General features: G+C 35.8%; 1 protein-coding gene across 1 annotated transcript in view; it reads right to left on the bottom strand.

Annotated features, from left to right (window-relative positions):
- LOC128651949 (ileal sodium/bile acid cotransporter-like) overlaps positions 1–22,089 on the bottom strand; it is a 46,508-nt gene that overhangs the window by 10,544 nt on the left and 13,875 nt on the right. Inside the window, exons 2-4 of the mRNA XM_053704909.1 lie at positions 19,848–19,966; positions 10,478–10,566; positions 6,507–6,682 (exon numbers count right to left, since the gene is read on the bottom strand). Of these exons, the coding sequence (XP_053560884.1) occupies positions 6,507–6,682; positions 10,478–10,566; positions 19,848–19,966 (384 nt within the window). The remainder of the gene's footprint in view (positions 1–6,506; positions 6,683–10,477; positions 10,567–19,847; positions 19,967–22,089) is intronic.

Raw genomic sequence — 22,089 nt, 5'->3', positions numbered from 1 at the left:
TTGTTGTCCCTTCCTTGTGTCCTAATCCTAAGAATTCTTTGGAAAGATCCTTACATTCTTTGGATGTGGTAAGAACTTTGAAATATTATGTTAAAGCTACTAAAGATTTCAGGAAGACTTATAGTCTATTTGTTTTATTTTCTGGTCCTAGGAAAGCTCAGGAGGCTTCTGCTATTTCCTTGGCTTCTTGGTTAAAGCTTTTGATTCATCAAGCTTATTTGGAGTCGGGTAAGACCCCGCCTCAGAGAATTACAGCTCATTCTACTTTGTGGGCTTTTAAGAATGAAGCATCAGTTGATCAGATTTGCAAAGTGGCAACTTGGTCCTCTTTGCATACATTTACTAAATTCTACTGTTTTGATGTATTTGCTTCTTCAGAAGCAGTTTTTGGTAGAAAAGTTCTTCAGGCAGCTGTTTCAGTTTGATTCTTCTGCTGATGTTTTAAGTTTTTCTTGTCATTTAAAGAATAAACTTATATTTTGAGTTGTGGACTATTTTTTCAGCGGATTATGGCTGTTGTTTATTTTTATCCTTCCCTCTCTAGTGACTCTTGCATGGAGTTCCACATCTTGGGTATTGATATCTCATACGTCACTAGCTCATGGACTCTTGCCAATTACATGAAAGAAAACATAATTTATGTAAGAACTTACCTGATAAATTAATTTCTTTCATATTGGCAAGAGTCCATGAGGCCCACCCCCTTTTTTATGGTCGTTATGATTTTTTTGTATAAAGCACAATTATTTCCAAATTCCTTTGTTGATGCTTTCTACTCCTTTCTTTATCACCCCACTACTTGGCTATTCGTTAAACTTAATTGTGGGTGTGGTGAGGGGTGTATTTATAGGCATTTTGAGGTTTGGGAAACTTTGCCCCTCCTGGTAGGATTGTATATCCCATACGTCACTAGCTCATGGACTCTTGCCAATATGAAAGAAATTAATTTATCAGGTAAATTCTTACATAAATTATGTTTTCATGATTCAGATAGAAGGTGCACTATTTAAAACTTTCCTATTCATTTTTATTTTCATTTACTTCTTTCTCTTGGTATCCTTTGTTAGAACTTATCTTCCAGAATAGCTAGAAGGTTCAGGAGCCTGTACATTTCTTGGACACTATTTGGCAGTGGGGTGTTGTATACACTTGCCATATAGTGCTCATGACATGCGTCCCACTCATTGTATACTGATGATATGCTGTGGTTTGTGCAAGATCCTTCAAAATATATACCAGTAATTTTCAACACCATACAGGAGTTTGACAGTTTTTCGGGCTATAAATTCATAATGTCAAAATTCAGAGGTCATGGGATCTATTAGTGTATGATTAAGCTCCACTAGAGTGCTCTAAATGCATCAGACTGTCTTGCAGCTCCATGTCTGTCTTGTGTTTTTATGGAGTTCCAATAAAAGTCTTTTTTTTAATGCCCACATTGTTGCGCAACCTTTTCCATTTTTTGTCATGGGATTTTTAACTTATGTGGAACTACACTTACAGGCCAACCCAAATAAACTCTATGATTGGAATATTTCCAAACAGTGCAACTAACTTAAGTCTCAGTTTGCAGAGTTGGAGGTTTCTACTCCTATCGCTCTCAAGTAGAATTAGTATGTTAAATATGAGCATTCTCCCTCATATTCTATATCCACTGCTCATGTTGCCTTTTATTTTTACTTAGTTGGATCTACATTTACTTCAGGAGCAGTGAGATTGTTTACCTGGAGGAATAAAAAGCCTCATATTAAAACTAAATAGCTCAGCAGGGCATATTTAGATGTAGGACTGTGTCTTCAGACCTTTAATTCTTTAACTGAGCAGTTTGTTTGTGATTAGTCACTCACTGGAAGCTAGGCATTCGCTACTTCTGTGATGCTGAAATAGAGTGGGTGATCCTAGGCTCGTGTGCCTTATCATATCTGGTCTATGTAGGTATGAGGGGGCTTCCTAAAGAAAATATCCTGAATTTTCTTTATAGAGATAAGCTTTGTGCTTGGTCCTTAGCCCATAAGTACATTTAATAGAGTAACGTCTTCTTATATCCTGATCATGGGAAACCTCAGGTTCACCTCCTGGTATGAGCCATCACATTTCTAAGTATTGATAAAGGTAGGGATTTGAGTGGAAGGGGGCATTCTGGACCCCTTTTCACATATGGTGAAAGCATTTAAAGAGTTTCATCAACAATATAATCTACCACATAACCATTTGTTATGCCTATTTTATATTCCTGCACTACATTAATTAGCTTGTAAGAGACGATCCTGAGTTCTGGAACACACCTTGTTATTCTGTTCTGCGTTAGCCTTAAAAAGCAGCGTTAAGGGGTCCTAATGCTGCTTTTTATCTAACGCTGGTATTACGAGTATGGCAGGTACAAGTGTACCGCTCACTTTTCTTCCGTGACTTTTGGCTACCGCAAATCCCCTTTCGTCAATTGCGTATCCTATCTTTTTAATGGGATTTGCCTAACTCTGGTATTACGAGTCTTGGAAGAAGTGAGCGGCAGAGCCTCTACCTCCAAGACTCCTACCGCATAAAAAAGTCAGTAGTTAAGAGTTTTATGGGCTAACGCCGGAACATAAAGCTCTTAACTAAAGTGCTAAAAAGTACACTAACACCCATAAACTACCTATGAACCCCTAAACCGAGCCCCCCCAATCGCAAACTCTATAATAAAATTATTTAACCCCTAATCTGCTGACCGGACTCCGCCGCCACCTACATTATAGCTATAAACCCCTAATCTGCTCTCCCTAACATCGCCGACACCTACATTATATTTATTAACCCCTAATCTGCCCCCCCAAACGTCGCCGCCACCTACCTACACTTATTAACCCCTAATCTGCCGACCGGACATCGCCCCCACTATAATAAATGTATTAACCCCTAAACCGCCACAATCCCACCTCGCAAACACTATAATAAATTGTATTAACCCCTAATCTGCCCCCCACGTCGCCGCCACCACCTACCTACAATTATTAACCCCTAATCTCCCGCCCCCAACGTTGCCGCTACTATAATAAAGTTATTAACCCCTAAACCTAAGTCTAACCCTAACACCCCCCTAAGTTAAATATAATTTAAATAAAACAAAATAAATTTACTATAATTAAATAAATTATTCCTATTTAAAAATAAATACTTACCTATAAAATAAACCATAAGATAGCTACAATATAACTAATAGTTACATTGTAACTATTTTAGGGTTTATATTTATTTTACAGGCAACTTTGTATTTATTTTAACTAGGTACAATAGCTATTAAATAGTTAATAACTATTTAATAGCTACCTAGTTAAAATAATTACAAAATTACCTTTAAAATGTAATCAGCCAATCTGATTGAAGTTCAATCTGATTGGCTGATTGGATCAGCCAATAGAACTGACCTCGCATTCTATTAGCTGATCCAATCAGCCAATCGGATTGAACCTCAATCTGATTGGCTGATTACATCAGCCAATCGGATTTTTCCTACCTTAATTCCAATTGGCTGATAGCATTCTATCAGCCAATCGGAATTCGAGGGACGCCATCTTGGATGACATCATTTAAAGGAACCTTTATTCGTCGTTAGTCGTTGGGAAGAAGAGGATGCTCCGCGTCGGATGTCTTGAAGATGGACCCGATCCACGCCGGATGGATTAAGATAGAAGATGCCGCTTGGATGAAGACTTCTGCTGGATGGAGGACCTCTTCTGCCCCGATCGGATGAAGACTTCTGCTGCTCCGGATGTCCTCTTCTGGCCCATCGGTGCCTGGCTGGGTGAACACAAGGTAGGGTGATCTTCAGGGGGTTAATGTTAGGTTTACTTAACGGGGGATCGGGTGGGTTTTAGAGTAGGGGTGTGTGGGTGGTGGGTTGTAATATTGGGGGGGACTTTTTTTTTTTTACAGGTAAAAGAGCTGATTACTTTGGGGCAATGCCCCGCAAAAAGCCCTTTTAAGGGCTGGTAAAAGAGCTGATTACTTTTGTAATTTAGTATAGGGTAGGGAATTTTATTATTTTGGGGGGCTTTTTTATTTTTTTAGGGGGCTTAGATTTGGTGTAATTAGATTAAAATTCTTGTAAGATTTTTTTTATTTTTTGTAATTTACTGTTTTTTTTTGTAATATAGTTTAGTTTATTTAATTGTATTTTAGTTTAGATCATTGTAGTTAATTTATTTAATTAATTTATTGATAGTGTAGTGTTAGGTGTATTTGAAACTTAGGTTAGGATTTATTCTACAGGTAATTTTGTAATTATTTTAACTAGGTAGCTATTAAATAGTTATTAACTATTTAATAGCTATTGTACCTAGTTAAAATAAATACAAAGTTGCCTGTAAAATAAATATAAACCCTAAAATAGCTACAATGTAACTATTAGTTATATTGTAGCTATCTTATGGTTTATTTTATAGGTAAATATTTATTTTTAAATATGAATAATTTATTTAATTATAGTAAATTTATTTCGTTTAATTTTTAAATTATATTTAACTTAGGGGGGTGTTAGGGTTAGACTTAGGTTTAGGGGTTAATAACTTTATTATAGTAGCGGTGATGTTGGGGGCGGGAGATTAGGGGTTAATAATTGTAGGTAGGTTGCGGCGATGTTAGGGAGGGCAGATTAGGGGTTAATACAATTTATTATAGTGTTTGCGAGGCGGGATAGGGGTTAATATATTTATTATAGTGGCGGCGATGTCTGGTCGGCAGATTAGGGGTTAATAAGTGTAGGTAGGTGGCGGCGACGTTGGGTGCGGCAGATTAGGGGTTAATAAATATAATATAGGTGTCGGCGATGTTGGTGGCAGCAGATTAGGGGTTCATAGGGATAATGTAGGTGGCAGCGGTGTACGGAGCGGCAGATTAGGGGTTAATAGTATAATGTAGGTGTCAGCGATAGCGGGGGCGGAAGATTAGTGGTTAATAAGTGTAAGATTAGGGGTTTTTAGACTCGGGGTTCATGTTAGGGTGTTAGGTGTAGACTTAGAAAGTGTTTCCCCATAGGAAACAATGGGGCTGCGTTAGGAGCTGAACGCTGCTTTTTTGCAGGTGTTAGTTTTTTTTTCCAGCCAGCTCAGCCCCATTGTTTCCTATGGGGAAATCGTGCACGAGCACGTTTTTCCAGCTTACCGCTACCGTAAGCAACGCTGGTATTGAGGGTTGAAGTGAAGCTAGATTTGGCTCAACGCTCACTTTTCTGAGGCTAACGCAGCCATTCAGAAAACTCGTAATACCAGCGTTGGCTTAAGGGAGCGCTGAAAAAAAAAGGCTCGTTAGCCCCGCAAGTTTTTACCGACAAAACTCGTAATCTAGACTTATGTTTTTTAAGGTTTTAATTAAACAGAGCTCAGAGAAACTTCACATAGATTTTTTGGCTGATTGGAGTGCAATTCTGTAGTCAAGTGCAGCATTGGCTCTTGAAGCTGTTCCACACTGAGTTAACCTAGAACTTTGAGGGACACAGGTTTTACTTTCTATCTGGGACAAAGGGTTTGTGAAATGTCATGGCATTCTGATGCTTATGGTCTTACTGGCATGTAAATGTATTTTGAAGAATTGGATCACAGACAAAGTACCCCCAATAGCTTCACTTATAAATAGTATATTAAAGCAACTATTCATAGAAAGACTTGATGTATGGTTAACTTATTTTTAAACAAAATTAAAATAGTACTTTAAAACATTGAAACCAAAACTAAAAAAGAATTACTGATGCCATTTTCACAAACCAAAACCTTATTGCTGGCCTTTTTATGAGTCTGGGCAATCCTTTATGATTCACACTCTAACACAGCCAAAAGAGAATTTAATGGAGAGGGAGGCCCATAAATGTGGTCTGGGCATGGAGAGGTGGGGAGAAGGAGAGTTGTGTAGCCCCCCTGAATAAAACAATGAATACATTGCTTGGTAACCATGCCAATTGCTTCTTAATAGCTCAGATTAAGCCATAGCCAACCAAAAGATTTGTAAATGGGTTTGGTTAAGCATAACATTTTTGCAATGGGCTCAATACTGTTTTTTTCTATGATTGAAAATATGGCACCTATCTACATGTGCACAAAACAACAGATCATATCATACAACACTGATTTTAAAGTTAACACTTTTGGTACCAATGCTTCTTATAAGGTATGTCACCTATTTTAAGTATGTACTTTTTATTGATATATATTTTTTTCTTTATGGGAAAATTAGATTCTTGTTACTGGTAAAACATGGTGAGTGATCTGTGCATCAGAAATAAGCCACTGATAGTTAACTTTGTTAGGTGATCTCCGCAAGTATATAATTTGTTATATTGGTTGGGATATTGTAATTGTGTTAACTTCAGATGTATTTCTCTCCATAAAAAACACATTTTTTTTTAAATCATGTAAGTTTACTTCTCTTTTCCATGTCCATTTGGTAGAAATAAATTTACACAATCACTATTCATCATTGATTAATCTGTTTTGAAAAAAAATGTACTGTGTTCAGATTCATAATTACATACATACCGACGCCATGAAAGATTAGATATATATGCAAGACCAAATCCAAAAAAGTAACCAATTGCAGGAAATATTGTTCCTAAAATCCATAACTTTGGGTCAATGGCCCAGGATCCTTTATATAGGACACCACCAATAACGGCTATGATCACTATAAGAATTGTTCCTGCTATAGAGCCAACCTATAAAGTAAAATAGAATAATATTCAGAATTATCAATATCCAGAGGCAAATTAACACATTGTAAGACTGTTGCAACTACAATGGGAATATTTTATTATCTCTTATAGACTATAAACATGAACAACAACTTTATTGCTCTTAAATTAAAGTACTATTATTTTATTAAATGAAGCATTAAAAAACACTTTAAACCATTTATTTTGTTAGCAAAATTTGCATTTTTTTTATAGTATAGGGGCATTTGTCTTCTTTTGAAGTATGTTTATCTCATCTCCCCTGCTGTGGCCATTTAGGGAGACATATACATGAGCTCCTGCCCTGCTTAAGCAATCAGTATATAGATTGTTTTAGGGACAGGGTTCAATATTGGGCAGGAAGCACTTCAGCTTCACCAGGTCAGCTGATAACCCAGAAAGGTACATTACATTAATTTTTTTTATTTTTATGTACTATGCATAATGATATATTAGGAATTCAGTTTTAAGTTTCATGGGATACTTAGCCATGGAAATGGTAGATATATGATTTATTCTAAGCAAAGATTAACCTGAGTAAAATAAGGAGACATGTTTTTATTAGTTGTATAGGTATAAAACCCTTTATCCAAACTGTTTGGGACCACACAAGGTTTGGATTTCGGAAAATATTTGTATATTTGCATCTGTAAAATGGGACAGCTTAAAGATAGGCTGGGATCACGTGTAACCAAAAATATCTTATGTTATTTAGCAATATTTACATATCATAATACATATACATGCAACCTAAAGGTAGTTTTATATCATTTTTAATACTTTGATACATATAGTACCATCAGGTATTTCAGCACTGTGCCATGTTGTAACTAAGCTGTCCTGGGTAAAAAAAACAACAACCTGTTCTTATCTGACCTCTCCTTCTCGGGCCTATTAGGGATAGTTGTAAATTAGCTAAAAAATAACATTATCAGATGGTTTAGTGTCTCTTTAATAAACATTTGAAACAGTTGTTTATTGAAATAATACAAAAATAAATAAATATTAATGCAAAATGTATTACTTTACTATTTACTATTACTTTCTTCACACAGCAAATATATCAGCAAACTTCACTGCAGCAGAAACACTGCATGCCAAGCACCTGCAACACTGTGCCTGTGGTAATAAACACCCACTGATTTTACAATTATATGTGATGTTTTATATGAAACAACATATATTGGTGTCAGATATAACTCTTATTAAAACAATATGAGGTTATACAGCAAGTTATCAGTACGTTTTAATAGTGTTTAATGCTTATGCTGTTTCTTGTAGAGTTAAACTACAATGTCTCGCAAAAGTGAGTACACCCCTCACATTTTTGTAAATATTTTATTATATCTTTTCATGTGACAACACTGGTGTCAGATATAACTCTTATTAAAACAATATGAGGTTATACAGCAAGTTATCAGTACGTTTTAATAGTGTTTAATGCTTATGCTGTTTCTTGTAGAGTTAAACTACAATGTCTCACAAAAGTGAGTACACCCCTCACATTTTTGTAAATATTTTATTATATCTTTTCATGTGACAACACTGAAGAAATTACACTTTGCTACAATGTAAAGTAGTGAGTGTACAGCCTGTATAACAGTGTAAATTTGCTGTCCCCTCAAAATAACTCAACACACAGCCATGTCTAAACCGTTGGCAACAAAACTGAGTACACCCCTAAGTGAAAATTTCCAAATTGGGCCCAATTAGTTATTTTCCCTCCCCGGTGTCATGTGACATGTGCTACAAGGTCTCAGGTGTGTTAAATTTGGTGTTATCGCTCTCACACTCTCTCATACTGGTCACTGGAAGTTAAACATAGCACCTCATGGCAAATAACTCTCTGAGGATCTGAAAAAAAGAATAGTTGCTCTACATAAAGATGGCCTAGGCTATAAGAAGATTGCCAAGACCCTGAAACTGAGCTGCAGCACGGTGGGCAAGACCATACAGTGATTTCACAAGACAGGTTCCACTTAGAACAGGCCTCGCTATGGTCAACCAAAGAAGTTGAGTGCAGGTGCTCATCGTCATATCCAGAGGTTGTCTTTGGGAAATAGACGTATGAGTGCTGCCAGCATTGCTGCAGAGGTTGAAGGGGTGGGTGGTCAGCCTGTCAGTGCTCAAGCCATACACCGCACACTGCATCAAATTGGACAAGCAGACTAAGGACATGGATTACTGGAACCATGTCCTTTGGTCCAATGAGACCAAGATAAACTTATTTGAGTCAGATGGTGTCAAGCGTGTGTGGTGGCAACAAGGTGAGGAGTACAAAGTAAAGTGTGTCTTGCCTACAGTTAAGCATGGTGGTGGGAGTGTCATGGTCTGGGCCTGCATGAGTTCTGCCGGCAATGGGGAGCTGCAGTTCATTGAGGGAACCATGAATGTCAACATGTACTATGACATATTGAAGCAGAGCATGATCCCCTCCCTTCAGAGACTGGGCCGCAGAACAGTATTCCAACATGATAACGACCCAAAACACACCTCCAAGATGACCACTGCCTTGCTAAAGAAGCTGACGGTAAAGGTGAAGGACTGGGCAAGCATGTCTACAGACTTAAACCCTATTGAGCATCGTCAAACAGAAGGTGGGGGAGCACAAGTTCTCTAACATCCACCAGCTCCGTGATGTTGTCATGGAGGAGTGAAAGAGGACTCCAGTTGCAGCCTGTGAAGCTCTGGTGCACTCCATGCCCAAGAGGGTTAAGATAGTGCTGGAAAATAATGGTGGCCACACAAAATATTGACACTTTGGGCCCAATTTGGACATTTCCACTAAGGGGTGTACTCACTTTTGTTGCCAACGGTTTAGACATTAATGGCTGTGTGTTGAGTTATTTTAAAGGGGACAGCAAAGTTACACTGTTATAGAGGCTGTACACTCACTACTTTACATTGTAGCAAAGTGTCATTTCTTCAGTGTTGTCACATGAAAAGATATAATAAAATATCTACAAAAATCTGAGGGGTTTACTGAAGAGCTAACATGCAAAGCTCCACACCCCCAAAATTTCTCCCTAGCTATGGTTTCTTACATGCTTAGTAGGATCAAGGTGACCCATATAAAAACAGAACATTTATGTTTGCATATTAAATAGTTTTTTTATGTGAAGTAACTAATTTTCCTGTTGAAACCTCACCTATACTAACCATTTTAGTACTGCAGTAATGGCTACAGAAAAGCTATGTCAACAAGAGACATCACAATAAATCAACCTACCAGTGGGGGTAGGTGGGAGAGAGAGCAAACCTTTTTATAGGGTGTTCCTTTTCCAGCTGTAAACACCATGAACTTGCTTGCCTGAGTACACTGTCCCTTTAAAAATGCCTATGTCTATTGAGTCAGTGATCTCTTAAATTTTTAATTTCTAATCACCCATTACCAGGGGGGCAGGTTTATTTTTAAGGAGTTTTGAATATAAAATATATAAAGAAAAAATATAATATAATAAATATGATATGTTATAAATTAATATAATATAAAAATATAATATAATATGATATAATATAATTGATTTTACTACATGGAACCATGTGGCCCAACCATCAATAACTTATATGCATATGAATTAACCAGCTGAGAGCATGTAAGTGTAGAATGCATGGGGGAGCAAATTGTATATTACCCTTGTCCATATGTGAATAGCTCAGCATGGGAAGCACACTTACAACACATCCATATTCAGAGAAAGATCACAGGTAGGGTGTGGATTTGGGGTGTTTTTAAACTGCATATTTGTTGTACTTCAATATGTTATGTTACGATCATACCTTCAGAATTATCTTTGCTTGTTTAGGCCACTTATAGTTAACAAACATCCCCAATCCAACAGGAACAACAAGAGTTACCAATGAAATTCCTAAAAAATAGAAATAATTTTTTAATGATTTTCCAAAATATATTTGACTGGATAAAAATGTAAACACAATAAAAAGTGACGGTTGACGCCTTGTATTTTCTACTGTAAATACGCAGAAATGGATACTTGTGTTATGTTAGGGGGACAGGTGCTTGTGTATCTTACTTAACCCTGAAATTGTAGTACTAATTATTTATAATTTTATAATAATATATTTGTTATAATTCAGGGTGCTGTTTGTAAAATATGGTGTTTTATTGTGTTGATGTAAATGTGGATTTGCAGGCAAGTAGATTTGATGATGACTTATTTTCAATATGAAATATTTTACCCCCTAGCAGAACTTTTAAGCGCTACCACTGTTTAATGGCTGTTCTCCAGATTATACGGTGGATTAGTAAAACCACTTATTCCCTCTCTCTCTCTTCTTCACTAACCCCTACCTTAACTCATCTCTTTAACCAATCTCTCACCTCTGGCACATTTCCTGACACATTCAAGCATGCGCCAATCATACCAATCCTAAAAAAGCCCTTGCTTGACCCCTCCACGCCTTCTAACTATCGACCGGTCTCCTTACTTCCCTTTGCTTCAAAATTATTGGAACGACTAGTCTATAATCGGCTAACTCAATTTCTCACAACTAACTCCTTACTTGATCCACTACAATCTTTTTTCCACCCTAGACACTCAACAGAAACAGCTCTTGCTAAAGTAACAAATGACCTGTTATCAGCTAAAGCAAAAGGCCATTACTCCTTACTAATTTTTCTTGACCTGTCCGCAGCTTTTGACACAGTTGACCATCCTCTCCTCCTAAAAATACTACATTCATTTGGCATCCGAGACACAGCCCTCTCCTGGTTTGCATCATATCTGTCAAATTGCTCGTTTTCAGTTTCCTTTAACAACATATCTTGTGATCCTATGCCTCTCTCAGTTGGAGTACCGCAAGGCTCTGTCTTGGGCCCCTTGCTTTTCTCTCTCTATACATCCTGCCTTGGAAAACGTATAGCCTCCTTTGGATTGCAGTACCACTTATATGCTGATGATACCCAAATCTATCTTTCCTCTTTCCTGATATCTCTACCTCTTTACTTAACCAGATTTCTGACTGCCTATCTCTGCAATTTCCTCTTGGATGTCTTCACACTACCTCCAACTCAATCTGTCCAAACTGAGCTGCTTCTTATCCCCCCTCTTCGAGACATCCAACACCTGACATTTCTCTGATGGTTTGAGACTCTATTCTCAACACCTCACCCCAAGTCCGCTGTATTTGGGTCACACTAGACTCAGAACTCACATTCAACCCACATATACAAGCGCTAACAAAAAATTTGCCGTTCACACCTACGCATTATTTCCAGAATTCGTCCCTTCCTTACTTAAAAAACTACAAAAATACTTATTCATTCCCTCATTTTGTCACACATTGATTATTGCAATCTACTCCTAAATGGCCTTCCAAAACACCATCTCCCCTCCCTCGAATCTATTATGAATGCTTCTGCTAGACTCAGCCACCTAAGTCGATGATCTACATCAGCTGCTCCGCTCTGCCAGTCTCTACACTGGCTCCCCATACACTCCAGAATACAATTTAAAGAATTAACCCTAACTTACAAAGCACTCAACAGTCTAACTCAAAACTATATTTCCTCTCTCATCGTGAAATATTCCCCATCCTGTCCTCTTCGATCAACCTCTGACCTATGTCTCTACACTCCTGTTATCTCTACGTCCCACTCCCGCCTCCAAGACTCCGCTTCCACATGCTGCTCCTGTCTTCTGGAACTATCTACCCCTCTCCATAAGACTGTCTACAACCTTGTATAGCTTCAGACGCTCCTTGAAAACACACCTTATCATCTCTCCTCCATCTCTCATCCTAACCAAACTAGTACATGAACTGCCTGACTCACTACTGCAACTACAACTGATGTAACAAGCTACCCCAACCTTATGTCTCTGCACCTTTAACCTATAGACTGTGAGCTCTCCGGAGCAGGGCCCTCTTCCTCCTGTACTAGATTTGTTTAGTTTTGTTATGTTTTGTATTTTATCACAAATCTTTGTCATTGTATACCCCTATCACTGTACCCAGCGCTACGGAATTTGGCGGCGCTATACAAATAAATTATAATAATAATGAAATGAAAAATTAAATTGTGTAAATCACGTTCTGTGTGGTCCAATAGGCTTGGAAATCTGCAACAAATGTACTTTATCATCATTAACCCCTAGTTGATAAGTATCATTAAAATATTTGTGAAATAGTTAAAGGAACACTAAACAAAAATGGTAAACTACATGATTTTGAACCTTCACATCTGAAAATAATTTTGCAATAAAAACTGCACTTTTATTTTGTCAAATGAGTATATTGTTTTATAAGTATGTAGTAGATCAAGCGCTAGTGGGTACCCCTATAGCTCTCTTCCAAAAAAAAGTCCCCTAGTGGACTTAGGAGTGTAAAGCTGTTCAAAATGAGGAAGTGAGGAATATTCAAAAAAATATATTCAAAAAAATGATATTAAAAAAATTTATAGGATTAAATTAAATTTAATCCTATAATTTTTTTGAATATATTTGATACCATAGACAGCATGACCCTTCATATTACCTGGTTCCGTATTTATAGAATCTAATTATTTTGGGCGAATATTTTTGGGCCTTTTTTTTGGGCGAATTATTCGGTATATGTTTATTTACCTCATGTGCACTCTGCTGATGTGATCAATTTGTTGTTACTCTGTTCATTTAATGTATAGAGCTCCTATTATAATGATGCAAATGATGATAAGATGATTATTTTTTTATGTAAATTTTATGTATTTTTTATACATTTTTTATGTATATATCTCTTATGTATTTTTTTGATACTCTTTCCAATATCTCCAGTGGACTAAATGCCACATTAAACTATATATACATTTTAACATCATACAGGGACATATCCACCTCACATGTATTCAGCATTATTAATAACCTATAGTATTATGTAGACTTGTATCAGCTTGCCTCAAAATAAACATCCGGCGATAACAAAACCGGAAATGATGTCACAAGTCGAAAAAAACGGAAGTTGCGTCAAATAAAGACGTAAAACTATCAATTCTACTCTTTTCTTTTCGTTCTTAGCATAAGGCTTTAGTTACTACCCTCAGATACTATGACCCAGTAAGAAGTAAGGAATATGTTAAAGCACTAACATCCAGATACACGAAAAACTGGAAACGACATTTTAAGCTCAAAACCAGAAGTTAAAAAAACGGAAATAGTACTGCAAGTCCAAAACCGGAAGTGAAGTGTAAGCCCGAAAACCGGAAGTGAAAATACGCTTAAATGAACATCATATAAAGCAGTCAAGTATTGTTATACAACGATTGACACTATTCTCATAAGGGGCATGATACTATTACCCCAATAATCTGATTTCGAATTTTTAGCTTTTTTAGACCCTATAAGCCTATTATCACTAAATACCCAGAAGACACCAGGATAGACAGGAAGGGGGCGTTCCAAATGATTTTGGCGCCAAAACAAACTCAAATTAGATTATTCTTCACCCTATATAAGCTCCCAGCACACACACAGTAGTATTGTCTTGAGAAAGGCCTGGAAAAGGCAGAAACGCGTCGACATACTACTGGTGAGCTCCATTCCATTATTTTAAAGATTTTTAAATCTTTATTGCACTATTGTTGTTTTTTGTTGTTTTTTAAGTTAAGGACTTCAAACATTTTCATATTTTTGGCTTTTTTTTGGGGGGGGGGGGGGATATTTTTATGGAAACTAGACTCCAGCTTGGATACATATATATTTTAGACTTTTAAAGAAACAAGACTCCAGCTTGGATACTTCCTCAGATATTAACTTTTTTGTCCTGATTTTTGGATTTTTATTGTTGGATTTTTTATCTTTATGTACTAATATCATGCATCACACAGAGGCAAACTTTCACAGCCAATCCTAGATTTTGTGTTTATCCACTATAGACTTTTCATTATCACGCTACACATTGTTTTCACATTTTTTCTCACATTTTTGTTATTCATTTCTTTTTGGATTTCTTTCTTTTTTGGACTGAATTTTGATTCCCTGCTTCATTTCAATTTTTGATTTTTTGGATTTTATTCATTTGAGACACATTGGACTATTTCTTACAATTCACTGTTAGGTATTAGGATCAGGCTACCATATACACCTACTTACACTACCACAGATAGAATTCTCTATCTTCTTATTCCACCTAAGTGATTCTCATATTTATATGTGTTCACGTTTATCCACTTTTTTTAACTGCTTCATTGTATTGCTGTAATAAGGAGTGACATCTGTTTTGTCTCCCTTAACTAAGCACATGGTACATTTATTGCATTTCCTTTTGCTTTTGCATCAGTGTTTATATGTTATCATGGATCCATAAAGTTTTTAATTTTATTGTATTGCAATATTTGTCTATATTAAAAACATTGTAACGGGATTTAAATCTATACCGTCTTTATTCTAGCCCTATATGCTTTGAGCGCTCACTTCCTCATTTTGAACAGTATATTGTTTTATGTTTATTCTTTTCACTGATTTCCGTGTCCCCCAGAATAAAAGAACGCCTGCTAACCAATCACAAACCAATTTTCAGATATAGCACAAACTCTGTTTGCCCATGTGCAGTTGAGAGACTGGGGAGGCCTGCCCTTTTCTCTTCCTTACATAAATTGCCTAAAAGTATTAACCTAATCCTCCCTGGAAGAAAGTGAAACAAAGCACAATATTTAGATGTATTTTACAGCAAAAGGCAGCACAATAAATAATGAATGTATATTGCAATAATGTTTCACTTGCAATAACCAAACATTTTATACATTGTTGAAATGTCATGTTTAATGGTCTGTTAACTAACATTACATCATTTATATCTTTACTTTTTATTTGAAAATGCAAAATAGACTTATTTATGGTATGTACGACAAGTTATTATTACCCTTTGATCTCTAATGAGATCTCCAATGTAATATATTTCAATGTACACAAAAAATGTGGAACTTTAGATTTTCTTTTTCATTTGGTGTGTTTGAAAGCACTGAATATTAAAATATTGTTAACAAAAGGGTTATTATATAATAAAAATAATCACATAAAAAATGAGCAACAACAAATAAGTGGCGTAACAAAGCACAAATAGTTTAGATGTTGATATTGTACTTGCTCATTTGCCTGCTTATTATACAAATCATTGACATATGGTACACCTTCCTGCCTTTATTTGTGCAATAATGTTGGATTACTTCAGTTTTATTTATAAACTGTATTCTTTTTTTAATACTAAGAAATTAGTGTGCTTTGGTGATTATAAACAGATTCCTAAAACTGTGTTTTTCATTTGCAATATTTAGTAACCCCTAAAGGTTTGTATTTTGTTGCATTGATTGACACATATGTTTATACATCGTTTGTCACAGAAATGATTTTTTTCTATCAATATCACCAAGCTGTTCTAGTGGTTCAATATCTGCAATGTAATTCAAGTGAGATATGTGATTACACTGCATATTCTGGTTTTAAAAAAAAACTATTTAAAGTCAATAATTCTCTAGGAGTAGTAGAGAAGATTAAACAGTCAACCATGAACCAGTAAATACGTTACTAAGCTTAAAGTGACATTAAACCCAAATTGTTTCTTTCATTATTCAGAATAGAGAATACAATTTTAAACAGCATTGCAATTTACTTCTAATATCTAGTTTGCTTCATTCTTTAGATATTCTATGTTTAAGAAATAGCAATACACATGGGTGAGCCAATCACACGACGCATATATGTGCAGGCGCTAATCAGCAGCTTCTGAGCCTATCTAGATATGCTTTTCAACAAAGAATATCCAGAGAATGAAGCAAATTAGGTAATAGAAGTTGTTTAATAGAAAATTGTTTAAAATTGCATGCTCTAGCTGAATCATGAAATAAAAAAGTTGGGTTTAATGTCCCTTTAATTTTGTGTCATTGATACCTAACGGTTTGTATCATGTGTATAGGTGTGTTGTTACTTTATGAGCAGTGGCCTTTATTCCTTAGAATTAGTCAATGTGACAGCAGTTACGTAGATCAGTTATTAAAAATGCCTTTAATCTTAAATATATAAATGTTCTGACAATATTACGAAATAAAAGCATATGTGCTTAAAATAACATACAAAAAAATGAAAAAAAAGCAAAAAACCTACAAATATATTAAAACAACAACAGTCTGCTTCAATGAAGATTATTTACACTTCTTTCGCCACCTCAGTTGTAAGAGGAATTGAACTGGATCGCATTCTAGAGGATTCCAGATTGTTGCGCCACTCTTCCATAATGATTGATGCCTCAAATGTATGATAAGAGACCTAGATCAGTTCTTTCTTACAGTGCTGATTTGAGGGTGACAGAAACATGCCTGATTCCATTGAAATGGACTGTTTCTTTTATATTTTTGACTGAATTATGTACTTTTTATGAATATTTTAGGTTTTCTTTGTTTCAATATTGAGGTTTATTATGTATGTTATTTAAACACGTGCTTTAACTTTGCAATGTTGTATTCATATAAATAAAAAATATTTGAGGACTTAAGCTGTATAATGTATATGAGTTTGATCATTTTAAAGCTGCTTTATAAGTTTTTAGTTAGGGACTATTAACAATATGAAAAAGTGACAACACCACATCTTTATAAAAGCAAACATTTTAATGAAAAGGCATTTCAATACATTATTTAAGAAACATGTTTTTGCTTCTTTTGAACACAATAGCGCCTATATATGAAAGGCCTGTCGGACATGATCCGATATTGCGGATCAGGTCCGACAGACCTCGCTGAATGTGGAGAGCAATATGCTCTCCACATTCAGCATTGCACCAGCAGCTCTTGTGAACTGCTATTGCAACACTGCCCCCTGCAGATTTGCGGCCAATCGGCTACCAGCAGGGTGGTGTCAGTCAACCCGATCATATTTGATCGGGTTGATTTGCGGCGATATCTGTCCGTCTCCTCAGAGCAGGCAGACAGGTTATGGAGCAGCGGTCTTTAGACCGCTGCTTCATAACTGGTGTTTCTGACGAGTCTGAAGACTCGCCAGAAACACGGGCCCTCAAGCTCCATACAGAGCTTGTTAAATGGGCCCCAATGTCAACATTTTAAAAAACTTTTTTCATTTTTAAAGATCTTGTATAATGCAAAGTTCCCTTCTGATCTAATACAATCACAAATAGTTTGTATTTGGATGACAATATTAGTGCATGTTCAGTTAAAGGGATACTAAACCTAATTTTTTTTTCTTTAAAGATTCAGATAGAGCATGCAATTTTAAGCAACTTTCTAATTTACCCCTATTATCAATTTTTCTTCGTTCTGTTGCTATCTTTATTTGAAAAGCAAGAATGTAAGCTTAGGAGCCAGCCCATTTTTGGTATAGCACCTGGGTTGTGATTGCTGATTGGTGGCTAAATGTTCATTATCCACGGTACTGAACCAAAAATGGGCCGGCCCCTTAGCTTAGATTCCTGCTTTTTCAAATAAAGATACCAAGAGAACGAAGAAGAATTGATAATAGGAGTAAATTAGAAAGTTGCTTAAAATTGCATGCTCTATCTGAATCATGAAAGAAAACATTTGGGCTTAGTATCCTTTAATATTTAAACACTACCTAGTTTTATGTTATACAAAAATATTTAAAAGCTCTAACATGCCTAGATTTGCTAGGTGTCCAGTATTCAATTGGAGAGTTCAGTATTTTAGCAGGCTGTCCAAAATAGGCTGTGCAAAAATACTGGAAACTTAAATGACATTTAAAAAAAAAAAAAAAAAAGTTCCCTGAGTGACAGCTACATTTTACTGACCTCTTATGCCTCTATGGATTACAAAAATGGAATAGAAAACATGACATTTCACATGACAGCAAATGAGGGTGATAAAAATCACTAATGGTAGTTATGCTATGCATGTGCTAATGTCAGTCAAAGAGATGAAATTATTGATCTGTATGTAACTGGCAGCCAAACGGATGAAATTACTGCTCAGTTGTCAAAAAGATATATATAGTGGGACCAAGGGTGGGCTTTAAGGTAGAGCTGTGGGGAGGGGCTATTTTGTAACCCTGTGCCATTACACTTACACATTAATTTTTTGTGGATGAGAGCTGGCAACCTTAAACAATGCCTAATGTCTGCTCAGTTTTAATTGAAACACATTTACCGTCTTAACACATTTTTCTTTTCCTTTGCATGACATATATGTGCATGCTTGGTTAGTATGTAAACTATTATAATATGAAACACTTTATAGCTTTGCAGTAAACAAAAAAAAAAAAAAAAAAAAAAACCTTTGAACATATTAACATATCAAACATGCCCAAACATTAAACATTTTAGAAAAAAAATAATTTTTAAAGAGTTTAAAATGTCCATGTCACAAAATATTAAGGGACCAGATTACAAGTGGCGCGCTAATTAACGCTCCTGCTCGAGTGTTAATTGCGCTGGAAGAAAGCTTTTTGCGCTCGTTTGGTTGTGCTCATATTATGAGTTGAAAGTTTAACTCGACGAGTGCAAAAAGCCAAACTTAGAATATCGCATGCGCGTTCACTTTTCCCCCCATAGAAATCAATGGAGAAAAAACCCCTATATATAATCATCTATAAATAGATATAGATATATATAGTACTAAAATACCATCAGATATGTGTAGAAATATTTCTTTATGAATAAATATATCATATACTTTTATGTGAAGAACATTGGAATGTAAAATATTCATATTTTTAGGTCGTGTTAGCGCACATGAGATTATGCAATCAGGTTTGCACATGAGTAGGGTGTTTTCCCTCCATTAACTTCTATGGGGGAATACATGAACACGCATACAATATTCTAAGTTCAGCTTTTTGGGCGCGCAAGCAAAAAACGTTTACTTACAACTCGAGCGCAACCGATGAGCACAAAAAGCTTACTTCTAGCGCAATTAATGCTCAAGCGGGGGCGTTAATTAGCACGACACTTGTAATCTGACCCCATGTGTATTTACCCAATTTAAGCCGAAATACACTGATTACCATGGAATATGGTATATATAACTTTTTTTTTTTTTTTTATGAAAGGTGTGTCTTCTTATAAATTGGAATATTATACATTTTAAACCCAAAGTCACCTGAGTTGCATATAATGTATTTCCTTGGCAAACTCTAATGGATTGAAATGGAGCTCAGATTTAGAAATGTATTTGTACCTCAGCATCACTACTTACCTATGCTGTCATAAGGAATTACTATGGAATTGGAATCAACCCATTTTTTGGTATATACAAACAAGCAAAGCGGCATCATTCCCAATGCAAGCAGGGTGGAACAAGTTGTCATAGTTAAACTGTAAAGATAAGAATAGTTGAGTTTGTTTGTGAATTGTTTCTAGTAGAAACTAAAATCTATCACTAAAATAAATATAAATAATAAAGAAAAATGACTATAAAAAGAATGTTACTGTTATTCACACAGAAAATGTATTTTTAATAGGTGGAGTATACAGCTTTTTAGCTTTTACCCTGATAGCACACACATATAGGCCCCTGTGTACTAAAAGGCGAGCGGACAAGCTACTCAACACGAGACGTCCGCTCACCTTTGCTACATACGGCAGCGGACAAACAGGATTCGCTGCCTATATGTATCATTACACGCTAAAGTTTAATTTAGACTTTTCTATCCCTTTAAGTAGAAACATTTTACAGTAAACTTACATTAGCAAAAATGCTTCTAGTAAAAGTTGCTAATATTTTTCAATTAACATACGCACATGCTGTGAGGACCCATGCACCAGTATTCAGACACCAGACCTTCTCAGAGAGACACCAGTGGCTTGTATGACCCAAATTAAGTCTTTACAGGCACACAATACACATAAGAGCTCTCAGCTTGAAGACTGCTGCATGGGACCACACAGCATATGTGCGTATGCTGCTGTAAAAAACATTAATAACTTTTACTTGAAGCATTCTTGCTAATGAACGTATATTGCAAAAATGCATCTATTTAAAATAAAAAATGCACCCATGCACATTTTAATTTTGACCTTTCTATCCCTTTAAAAATTGGGTAAATTTTGCTCGTTTGCTGGTGCACTATCAATTAGCACTCCATTTGTAATCTAACACAAAATGTTACCACTATTATTACTACAGAATCCAACTTGTCATCTCAGCCTCCTTTTATAGCTACTAATTACTGTAGACGCTCCCCTTCTGCAGGAGGAGGCCTTGACTGATAAACCATTGCAGTTTACTGATGGTATTTGCATCTATATTAAAATCTAATTACTTGTCTGCAGTTTATCTGCAGACAGTGTAGTTAATTTGTTTTTATATTAAAACCCCTGCCCATTTAATATGATCAGAAAACATGTTAACTACTTGTGTGCCAGACCACATCATAAATATGTAATAGAAGAAAAAATGGCACTACTCTTAGTGTAGATTGAAGGGTTTATGGGTATCTGTAAGTCTAAACACAATGTTAATGTGATATTTATTTAAATATCCATAGGTGCTGTGTATCAAGGAAAATGTAATATTGACAGATCCAGCATAAAACTGGACAGTATACACCATCAAGCACTCATTCCCTTCAAAAATAGGAGAAATGTGACATTAGAAATCCAAAATAAAAACAATAATCTTTATTGGTAAATAAATAAAAATGGGTGAAAAACACACAATTAAAAAATGGATTGCAACCATGAAAGATGAGTCAATATGAAATCTAATAAATATCCGCTTGGCATCAGAGTCCAGCAGCATACATAATATGATATATCAAATACTCTTATAGGAGTTCACCAACGTATTACAGTGTGTTAACCCTTAAATGTGGTTAAGTTTATAGGTATCATCCATTCCGAGTTAGATATGTTAGGCAATAGGAATACCACCAAGTACTTGTTATGTTGGAGTATAATTGACACTGAGTATATCTGTACACCTCTTTCAGGTGGAGAAACTAAGTGCAAGGATATCCTGCTATATTCTTTTATAATAGTATAACCTTCCTGTAGTGGAGGATTAAATAATAGGCGCTTATACAATGAGCCACTATGTATTTTACAGTGTTCCAATTTTTAAATTTATAGAGTGGAATACCCAGGTAACTGTTATAACATACGTGAGGATCATAAGCATAGTAATTAGCTGTATAGCTGGTGGTAAGTACAGCCTATGGTTACAACAACTGAAAAACTACAGTTATTAATATGTGATGCTAGGCATGAAAAGATAGGTTGGTGTTTGAGTGTTATGGTGATAACACTACAACTAAGATGCCTGGCCCCTAATATTAGGGTAACCACCTGGTTAAATAGCAATCTATGATGCTACCTATATACAACTCAATTCAATATTGGCAATGAAGTCTATGAATGTTCAAGGTAATCAGAACGTCAAAGTGCCTTGCACCACTAAACAACTATTCCTTATAGATGTTCAATTGAACCGGGTGTAT

The sequence above is a fragment of the Bombina bombina genome, chromosome 3 (genome assembly GCF_027579735.1).
Source record: "Bombina bombina isolate aBomBom1 chromosome 3, aBomBom1.pri, whole genome shotgun sequence".
Classification (NCBI taxonomy): domain Eukaryota; kingdom Metazoa; phylum Chordata; class Amphibia; order Anura; family Bombinatoridae; genus Bombina; species Bombina bombina.
This window is presented reverse-complemented; position numbering and strand designations above follow the sequence as displayed.